The sequence below is a fragment of the Triticum aestivum genome, chromosome 3A (assembly GCF_018294505.1).
Source record: "Triticum aestivum cultivar Chinese Spring chromosome 3A, IWGSC CS RefSeq v2.1, whole genome shotgun sequence".
Classification (NCBI taxonomy): domain Eukaryota; kingdom Viridiplantae; phylum Streptophyta; class Magnoliopsida; order Poales; family Poaceae; genus Triticum; species Triticum aestivum.
The window spans coordinates 467,253,674-467,263,002 of NC_057800.1; the positions used below are offsets into that span (position 1 = coordinate 467,253,674).

General features: G+C 48.9%; 1 protein-coding gene across 1 annotated transcript; it reads right to left on the bottom strand.

Moving 5' to 3' along the window:
• Window positions 1-6,686: 6,686 nt before the first annotated feature.
• LOC123061677 (WRKY transcription factor 71) lies at window positions 6,687-9,253 on the bottom strand (the record flags this gene model as incomplete). Its single annotated transcript, XM_044484875.1, is given in 3 exon segments — window positions 6,687-7,570; window positions 7,713-7,877; window positions 8,846-9,253. Coding segments are annotated over 3 exon segments (1,098 nt in total). The 3' UTR covers window positions 6,687-7,035.
• Window positions 9,254-9,329: the final 76 nt, after the last annotated feature.

The window sequence follows — 9,329 nt, forward strand, 5'->3', positions numbered from 1 at the left end:
CGACGGCCATCATCCGTCTTTTTCGATCCAGTCGTGGCCCGCTGCCGATCGCCGTCGCGCAGGCCCATCGGCGCGGTTCACTCCCTCTCACCGCCAACGGTGAAAGATCTCGCCGCTGCACCGTCGCTGCCGGAGAAACGACGCATGCCTCGACTGATTGACTGCTCCTAGCTAGTAAGATCGTCCAGAATCCAGTAGCCCAGCAACGTTTTTGCAGCTTCCGGGGGATCTGATCGTATCTGATGACGTACGCGTCGTCCGTCCGTCGAATCGGACGTTCGATGTGCCTCGCCGTACCCGTACGACGCCGACGGCCGGCATTTTCTCGACGAGCCCACCGACAGCAAACGTTCCTCACGGCCTTCTGTTTTTCCTCCTCCTCCCAACTTCCTTCCCTTGTCTCGCTTTCCGGGAGTATTCCCGGAATGACCGTCCTTGGGAGGGAGATAATAATAATATGTTTGTGTTTGTGGCTACTGCTGTGACGGAGCCATCGCACGGCCGCTCGCCATTAAGCTCGTCCGGGACGGTACCGCGGCCGATGGCGTCGTGGTGGTGGCGGAGGCGGCCACTTTGAGTCTTCCTCAAGGCTGCAACCTGAAACGGAACCAACGGATGGATGGGTGGATGGATGGATCGCTCAACAAAGGCGACGTCGCTTTCGCAGATGGCTTAGCAATCCAGCTTCCTCTCGCTATGCAACACCGTCCGGATAGTTAATGCACGTGTCTTGTCACGTCTAATGAATCATATATATATACCAAAGCTACCACACACACACGCACATGCTTCCGTGCCGCGATCACATACATACCTCTGCAGCAGACAGCAGTAGCAGCACGAGAGTAGGAGTAGTACTATACGGGTGACCAAGGGGAAAGACATACTTGACCGTAGCAGAGATGTACGTAGGTCCATCTCGATCTTCTCGGATATCGATCCCACTGGCATTTTCTCTTCTTTTTGCATGACTCAGGGCAGAGTCAGAGTCAGAGTCAGATTGGCCGGGCCGGTCAAGAAGTGCGATGCGAGACCGACCTTCCTTTCTAGCAGAGCAGCCGCCGGCCATGTCGTTTGGAAGTATGCAGCGGGGCGATGGCCGGAGTTATAACGGTGGCCTTGACCTCCCTTGCGTTCAAAGCTACTCCTACATGCCTCTGTCCAACCAGTTTGTTCAAGCTAAGCCAATCAATGCACGACGTGACGCCTGCGGTCCATCCTGCCTGCTCCCTTTTTTATACTGTACCCCTCAAATAATTCTCAACTTACCCCCATACCGTTCCGTTACACACGCAGGAAATGTATAGTCGGTTTCGCTTTGCGTATACGATCTCTGTACGATAGTAAAATCCTGCATCCAATATTGATCTGCCCACTTGATCCAAGGCTGATGGACTAGTGTTGTACGCCCATCGTCTGAAAATTCGTCGTACGTGTAGCGGGGCTCATGGTCATGGACAAAAGAAGACCAAGATAACTCGCAATTTAGCTAGTCCCAAGATTCAAGTATTTGATCAACAGCCAGAGCATATTACTTTGGAAAAGTACATAATAGTGAATGGTATTGAGCGAATGTTTCCTGGGAGTGGTTTTTAGGAAAGGCTCTTTTGAGAGTCCAACCCCGTGCGCAAATCTCAAAGCGATCACAACGTAGCAATCCCCGTTTGCTTTCATGCCTCCTCCTGAGCAAACGATGTAAACCTTCTCTCTCATGCATCCTCCCTAACGAATGGTGCCGTGTGTAGCATGGCACTCCCCTAACTATGAGTATTATGTCAATTACTGGAATTATTATGACAACTTCTCTGCGTAGCATGACAATTTCTGAACATGTGCGCAACTTTCCCTTTTCTTAGCCTGCCAATTCTCTCTTTGCAGCATGGCAAAACCCTGAAACGCATGGCAATTTTCTCTGTTACAACGTGGCAAATCCCTAAAACGTATGACAATTCGTTCTGCTATAACATGTCAATTATCACGGCAAATCTATCTGCCATAGCATGGCAAATCTCTCTATTATAGCATGCCAATTCCTAAACATTCCCTGGGAGTGATCTCTTGAGGAACACTCTTTGATCGAATGAGCCTCCCAGAGTGAAAGATCGTTCGCGCCAGGAGGGCACGTTAGAATCACAAAAGTAATACCATCGTTTTTGTTTTTTCCACGGTACTAATTTCCCATCGCCGTTTAGTTACTTTTGTATCAGAACACCTGCATTTTATTTGTCGGTTCTGGTCAAGCTTGAATGGTATCTTATAAATATAAAAAAAACAGGAGGAATACGAATTAATCCTAATTAAAATTGTGAAATTCTTTAGCCAAGAACTGATCAAAGCAGTACAGCTAGTGCTCACCAAATTAATACTATACACCTTTCTCCGGTGAGTATTATATTATGTTACTGTATGTGCTCCTGCTCAAGTTGGACATCAAGAAGGCTTTTGATTCAGTTAGATGGGAATATCTTCTCGACCTATTACAGAGGAGAGGTTTTCCTTCGAGGTTTCGTGAGTGGATCACGACCCTTCTTCGGACATCTACATCGAGGGTTCTTCTCAACGGTGTTCCTGGCAATCCTATCCAGCATGGGCAGGGCCTCCGGCAGGGGGACCCAGTGTCTCCCCTTCTGTTTGTCCTTGCTATTGACCCCCTTCAGCAAATCTTGGACGTGGCAACAGAGAATGGAGACCTACACAGATTACGTGGCCGTGGTGCCCGCCTTCGCACCTCCCTATACGCGGACGACGCTGCCATATTCTTGGTGCCTATCAAGGAGGATGTGGATATGCTTGCCACCATACTTCAAAGCTTTGGAAACGTCACCGGCCTAGTTACGAACATTAACAAGAGTTTGGTGGCCCCTATTAGATGCTCCAATGTCGACCTTGACATGATTCTGGGTGCCTTCCCAGCAGTCAGAGCTCAGTTCCCCTTGCGATACCTCGGCCTTCCGCTATCCATTCATCGTTTGCGGGTTGTCGACTTCCAGCATTTGCTTGATAAGATTGCTGGAAAGATCATGATTGGCCAGGGAAAGTACATTACGATGGCTGGGAGGAGCACGTGGGTAAAGTCAGTTATCACTTCGCAGGCCATCCACCATCTCACTTCGCTTGTGGTGCCCAAAGGAATGATGGCATCCATCGTCAAGCTGCAACGGGCTTTTCTTTGGGGAGGCACGGATAAAGTTTCTGCAGGCAAATGTAAGATAAGATGGGAGAAAGTTTGTACGCCCAAGGACATGGACGGCCTAGGCATCCTGGACATGGAAAAACCCGCACGTGCCTTATGGCTTAGATGGCCTTGGTTGGTTTGGAAGGACGCGGAAAGAGCTTGGGTTGATTTGGGGCATCCGTGCGATGAAGAGGACATGGCGCTGTTTTATGAGTGCACTTCCATCACTGTTGGCAACGGGCAAAGGGCCTCTTTCTGGCACTCCCCTTGGCTTGGGGGTCGCAAGCCAAAAGACATGGCTCCCTCCATTTTTGCAATTTCCAAACACAAGAATGACACCATCCATAGGGCTTTGGATCTCAACAAGTGGATTGCCAACATCAACACAAACTCTGGGCTCACAATTCAGCACATCCTTGAATACTATGAGCTTTGGGTTGGATTACGAGAGGTCTTCTTTGATGAGGGGGTGGATGATGAGATTGTTTGGAAGCTTTCGCCTTCCGGTGAGTACACGGCATCGTCGGCTTACAAAGCTCAACTCGACGACTCCACTACATCGAAAATGAAGTCTGCAGTGTGGAACAATTGGGCGCCGCCAAAGCATAAATTCTTCGCTTGGCTTATCATTCAAGACCGTGTTTGGACGGCGGACAGGCTTCAACGGAGAGGATGGCCAAATTGCGGCCTATGCCAGTTATGCAAGAGGGAGCCAGAGACGGCGGCACACATCATCTTCCGCTGTCGATACACGGTACGCATTTGGACGAAGATCAAGACTTGGATGGGTTTGACTGATGTGGACATCATCGACTGGAGTAACTTCAACAGCGTCAACGATTGGTGGCATCACATGGTAGGCGTCAATGGCAATGTGAGAAAGGGCCTCGCATCTCTCGTCATGTTGGTTTCATGGGAGATTTGGAACGAGCGGAATGCGAGAGTATTTAGGATGGTGTCCTCCATGCCAAATGTAATCACGTCTAGAATCAAGGCGGAGGTCAGACTTTGGGGGTTGGCAGGGACCAAACGGCTGAGTTCTTTTATGCCACGAGAGTAGGCTTATCGGTTTCGGGCGTCTACGGGCGGTCGGTCATGTAATTCAAAACTCTTCTTAATTAATGAGACGAGGCAAATTTTTTGCCTCCGTTTTGGAAAAAAAATGTTACTGTATGTTGTATTGGTGTTGACGTACACGTCTATTGGATGTGGACTTTGAACACGAGTCTACGCCGTAGAATTTATATTTTGTGCCGGAGAAAAAGAAACGCTCCATCGTATCGCGGCATGCAAGTTGGTGCACACCTTGCACCTTGGCCTTTAATGCTTTTGACCTTCTAGACTAGTAGCTAGTCCGGTTCTGGTAGCTATCAGCAGTTCAGCACTGCCCAATGTTGCGTCCCAGGACTTCCAACCTGATTAACCTGCTGGACCATGTCTAAACATATTATAATACTACCCAAAAAAAAGCATTCATCAAACCCCAAAAGGGCAAAAGTAATACTACCATGAATTATGCATATACTGTTAGTTTCTCTTGCCTTCACAACACCAGTTCATCGATCAACAAGTCCGGAATGGAAAACGTAGGAAGTTAACAAAGCTTAATCAGTGACACTTATTTTGAGACGGAGAGAGTATTAGTTTGTCTTGGCCTCACAATACCAGTTCATCAATCAACGCGTCCGAAATGGAAGAGAAAGGAAGTTAACCAAGCTAGACAGATTCAAGAACAGTGCATATCACATGTATGATCTCATTGCTCCGAAGAGCGCTGCAATTGCACTCTCTCGTAGTACAAGAGGTACATACAAATGAATGAGGATATGGATGTAACTGGTCCACCATCTTCTTGATTAACTGGCTGGGAGTAAAACAAAGGCAGGGAGCGATCATGCCATGGCTTTGACGATTTCTTGCACTGTGTCGATATACACACTGTGCAAGCATCTTAGCCCAGCCGATTAATTGGATGGCCACCAAAGTAGATTTCCTCTCGATGGACAACCTTTAATTAAACAAACATGAATTCTGTCACATGTGTATTAATGTTTCTTCCTAGCTAGACAAGTTTGCTAAAGCTAAAGGTACTGGTACTTCTATCCCAGTGGGTTAGAAAGAATCTGTGTGCTTGAGACTGTACTAATCGTCCTCAGCTAGCTAGAGTAGTAGAGTACAAAGAGCCATTTAAAGTGTATGTGTGTGTGTGTGTGTGTGTGGCTAGCTGAAATATTTGACTTTCTACAGCTACAGGGACCAAATTTTAAGCTACATACTAGTACATCAGAATCGACCATGCATCCAATTTGTTCCACACTTGCTGCTCAGATCAAACCTAGCTATATTTGACCAATTATTAGGAGTATATAGGATGGAGTATTTCAAATAAACATTTCCATAAATAAACCTAATACCACATACTATTGTGTTCATTGTTTAGTCATAATATTTAATATTATGAGGTAGCATTGGAAAGGGTGGAAAAGCTTAAAAAAGGATATCCGGCCCATTCCACACAAATAGCGAAATGTCACATGTCATCATAGATCTAGCTAATTGACCTACTCTTTTGTCCATGGTAGATATATCGATGCAAGCAAAAATATCTGTTACTATATTTCATGCTACATGCATGTCTGACCAGTGCACATTGCATGGAACCAAAATTTGGAAGGCGTCAATCATGCATGTCTTTTTTTTATGGGAAGACGTCAATCATCTAACCGACGAAATAGCAACTGATTAGTCAGTAGATAAATTGACTGCTTCGCAAAAACAAAGCAAAAAAAGATACATTCACTGTTGCTAGCTCTAAACCCCAACGTGGTGAGCACGACTGCACGTACGAGTCATGCATCACCGCACAGTTCAACAGTTGCACCCAAGCTTCGTCTAAACTCCAAATTTAACACCCAAATTAACCACGTTTGAATTAGCTAGGTTCACATCAATCGATATATCATATTAGATGGATCATCGATTTTTCTCCAGCTATTACATACGTAGTATGACTCAGGCAGACATGGACCGTAACGTGCATCGATCAGTGACTACATCCAAGTTTAATCTTGCACCAATCATATGTACATGTACAGAAACCACACAAGCAGGGTCTCCAGTGCAGGTAGGTTCACATCACTATGGATGAGTAATGATATCTACACCAGCTCGCTAGCTAGCTAGGTAGCGCCTGGAGCGAGCGAGCGACCTGGTCAAGTGATCACTACCTGCAAGAAAGAAGCAAGCAGCAAAACGACCCTCACTGCTTTTTCCCTTAACAACTCTTTGTACCAACCACAGGAACAATCCCATCACGGGTTCATGACAAGTTAGCTAGCCAAGATCGTTGTACATATCGATCTTCTTCTTGCCACAATTGCCACCAACAGCAAATTAATGAAGCCTATCATGCATGATCGGTTGCCATGTATGCAAGAAACCTTAATACCATACCAAACATGCAAATGGATATGCGCATTCTTAGTACTGTTGCATTAATGGAGCCAGGGGAAACACAAGGAGCATAAAATTATCATACATATAGCTCATGCATGCATGGCCAGTACCGGCGACAGAGTGCAATATATGCATGAGATGGGGAATTAGGTACTTTCATGTACAAGAACTGCTAGTACACTGACTACTACGAGAGCTAGATAGCTAGCGAGCTAGATCCATCGAAATGATACGAGGCCCAGAAAAAACTCATTCTGTACCATCTCGCAGCACCGGATTGATCGAGGAAGGAAACAAATCAAGAAGTGAAGGCAATCAAGGAAAAACAAGATCGATTGGGGGATGTTAATAAGGCAGCAAGAACCAACCAAATCTCTTAATTATCTCTAGCTATAGCTAGCTAACTAATGAAGCTTCCCATACGGTGATGAGGGCTGGTTGTTGTTGTTGCCGCCGGCGCCGTGGATGAAGGACGGCAGCATGTCCTGCAGGAGCCCGAAGTCCGGCGCCATGAAGTGCTGCATCTGGAGCGACGGAGGAGACGAGGCGGTGGGGCTCGCCACGCTGCTGATTGAGCCGGCCAGACCCTGGGTCGACGCTTGGTGGCCCGCACCGGAGCCGATCATCGGCCGCGTCATGCTGTGGTGGGCGCGCGGCTGCAGGAGGCCGCCCAGCACGTCGACGCCGCTGCTCCGGCCGAACGGCGATCCGGCGCGGCCGCCCATGCCCATCTGCGGCATCATGCCGAGGTGGCCGTGGTGCTGGTGATGCAGGTGCGCGGCCTGCGCGGCGAGGAGGTGGGTGCTGCCGCGGAGCGCGGAGGGGATGGGGTGCGTGTGCTTGCCCTCGTACGTGGTGATCACCACAGCCGGGTCCTGGAACGACCGCTCCACCCTCTTCTTCACCACACACTTCTGCGTCGTGCACCGGTAGTAGCTCCTGCACACACCCGTCACCATTATCAGCACAAGCACATACATAACCATTCTTCGTCCCTACATACAGTATATACCAAAATCGCCCATGCACATGCGGTGCAACTGCCTATGTATGTATAGTACGTACATACGTCGATACGTACCTGGGATATGGGCTGTTCTTGACGGCCTTCTGGCCGTACTTGCGCCAGCGGTAGCCGTCCTCGAGGTGGTCGACCTCGCTCTTGGTCATGAAGGCGAACCGCGGCTGCCGCGGCCGCTTCTCGCCCTTGGCCGCCTTGCCGCCCTTGGCCGCCACCGCCGCAGACCTGAAAAGATTTCGATTACGCGTCGGTGAGATGAGATATCAGCAGCCGAAAGCGGCGGAATCGTATACCATTTGGCTGTCTCGATACCTTAGCTATCTACTCCTAATCCTAGTGGTGGATAGAGATTTCGTTCATACTACGATCAATCGACCGACTGCGATACGTATGGCCTCCCGGCCGGGATCCCGTTCAAACATGCATGGTTGTTGGCGTGGTCTATGTATGAGCGCACATGGTTTTTTAGGAGGTTCACATTGTGCCCGGCCTTTTTGCTGCCCCTTTTCTGCTCTTTGGATTTTCTGGGAGATGCGTACATATGATAGGTTGCACCAAAGTAGAACCTGAGCAAATCCTAGATGGGGGAGGGTCTCTTAACTGGGCATGGTTTCATTCTAGAGATTATTGGGCATGATTTTGACAAGATGGGGCCATGGGCTAGAAGAAGAAAAATGAACAAAGCATAAATAAAAGTAGAAAAAATGCAAGAGGCAAATTTGTGATCAAGATTTTGGAGATGAAGCAAGTAATCAAGAGTTCATGACACGAAATCAGATTTTATGTTTTTATTTATATTTATTCTTGATTGTCAGGGTGAGGCTTGAGCGCTCGGTGTGAAACCCTAGCCGGGTTCACACCTTGGCCAGCCGGCCAAACTACCTTAAAAGGGGAATAAAGAACAAAAAAAGAACAGAAAAGGCATGAATGAATGAATGGCTAGCAAGCAATTCAAGGAAGCGAAATCTAGCCGGCCCCAAATCTTGATCCAATATCATCACAGAAAAGAACTAGAGGCAGGTAACCAGATTAGGCAGTCAGAAGGACCAAGAACTCGCCAAAAGGGACGCCCCAAGATTTCAGATCAAGACACGGAAAATCACAGAGAGAGAGAGAGAGAGAGAGAGAGAGAGAGAGAGAGAGAGAGAGAGAGAGAGAGAGAGAGAGAGAGAAATTAATGCAGTCCAACTCACCCTTTCTTGCTCTTGTCACCCTCATCTCCCCCCTTGCCGTCCTCCCCGTCGCCGTCCTCCTTCTTGCACCTCCCAGCCGAGTCCCCCTCTCCGGCGCAGAGGCCTCCGCCGGCCTCGCTCGACGAGGACGACATGGACGACGTGGCGTTGGGCGTCCCCCCGCCGGCGCTGGGGGTGAGGGCGCCGCCGCTGGGCGTGGTGTCCACCACCAGCTCCCTCTTGACGACGTCCTCCGCGGCTGGCAGCTCCAGCGCCCTGCACAGCAGATCGTAGTCCATGGGCGTCTGCAGGTAGTCGGCGAGCCAGGAGGCCTGCTGCTCTTGCTGCTGCATCCCCGGCCCCGGCCGCTGCATGAAGAGCGACGCGAGCTCGTCGTGGAACTGGAACTCGCCCGACATAGGCGCTACGCTGTATTGCTTTGCTGCCTGTGGGAACTCGAACCGATTGTTCTTGGCGCTGTGGCTGGCTGTGGGCTTATGAAACG